Source organism: Haliaeetus leucocephalus, unplaced genomic scaffold (assembly GCF_000737465.1).
Source record: "Haliaeetus leucocephalus isolate CR32 unplaced genomic scaffold, Haliaeetus_leucocephalus-4.0 Scaffold308, whole genome shotgun sequence".
Classification (NCBI taxonomy): domain Eukaryota; kingdom Metazoa; phylum Chordata; class Aves; order Accipitriformes; family Accipitridae; genus Haliaeetus; species Haliaeetus leucocephalus.
The window spans coordinates 85,203-85,699 of record NW_010972744.1 but is presented as its reverse complement, the minus strand read 5'-3'; the positions used below and the strand labels follow the sequence as shown (position 1 = coordinate 85,699).

The following is a 497-nucleotide window of genomic DNA, read 5'->3' as shown; positions in this document are numbered from 1 at the left end:
CCCGGGATCCCCCTCTAAAACCCCAGGCTCTCCCCATTCCTGCCAGTAAGAACCAGTGAGCTCCCAGTAATCCCCAAGCTGCCTCCCCAGTGTTTCCCAGTAACACTCAGTAACAACCAGTGCTGCCAGTACCCACCCCAGTCCCTCCCAGTGTCCCCCAGCCCCCTCCCAGTGCCCTCCATTCCCTCCCAGCGCCCTCGTAGTGCCCCCAGTCCCCCTCCCAGTGCCTCTCAGTACCCTCTTAGCGCTCCCAGTCTCCCTCCCAGTACCTCCCAGTACCCTCTTAATGCTCTCAGTCTCCCTCCCAGCCCCCTCCCAGTCCCCCCAGTCCCTCCCAGTGTCCTCACAGGCAGGTGGGGGGCTGACTCGAGTCCATCAGGGGGAACCAGGTGAAGTCGTAGATGGTGTCGCCCTCCGGCACCCGCAGCGCTGGCACCTGCACCCGTGGTCACCCCCAGGCACCCCATGGGTGACCCATAGTGACCCCCGGCTGCCCA

General features: G+C 64.8%; 1 protein-coding gene across 1 annotated transcript in view; it reads right to left on the bottom strand.

Annotated features, from left to right (window-relative positions):
- WRAP53 (WD repeat containing, antisense to TP53) overlaps positions 1-467 on the bottom strand; it is a 2,247-nt gene extending 1,780 nt beyond the window's left edge. The window contains exon 1 of the mRNA XM_010571173.1: positions 348-467. Coding sequence (XP_010569475.1) covers positions 348-467 — 120 coding nt within the window. The remainder of the gene's footprint in view (positions 1-347) is intronic.
- Between the last annotated feature and the right edge of the window lie 30 nt (positions 468-497).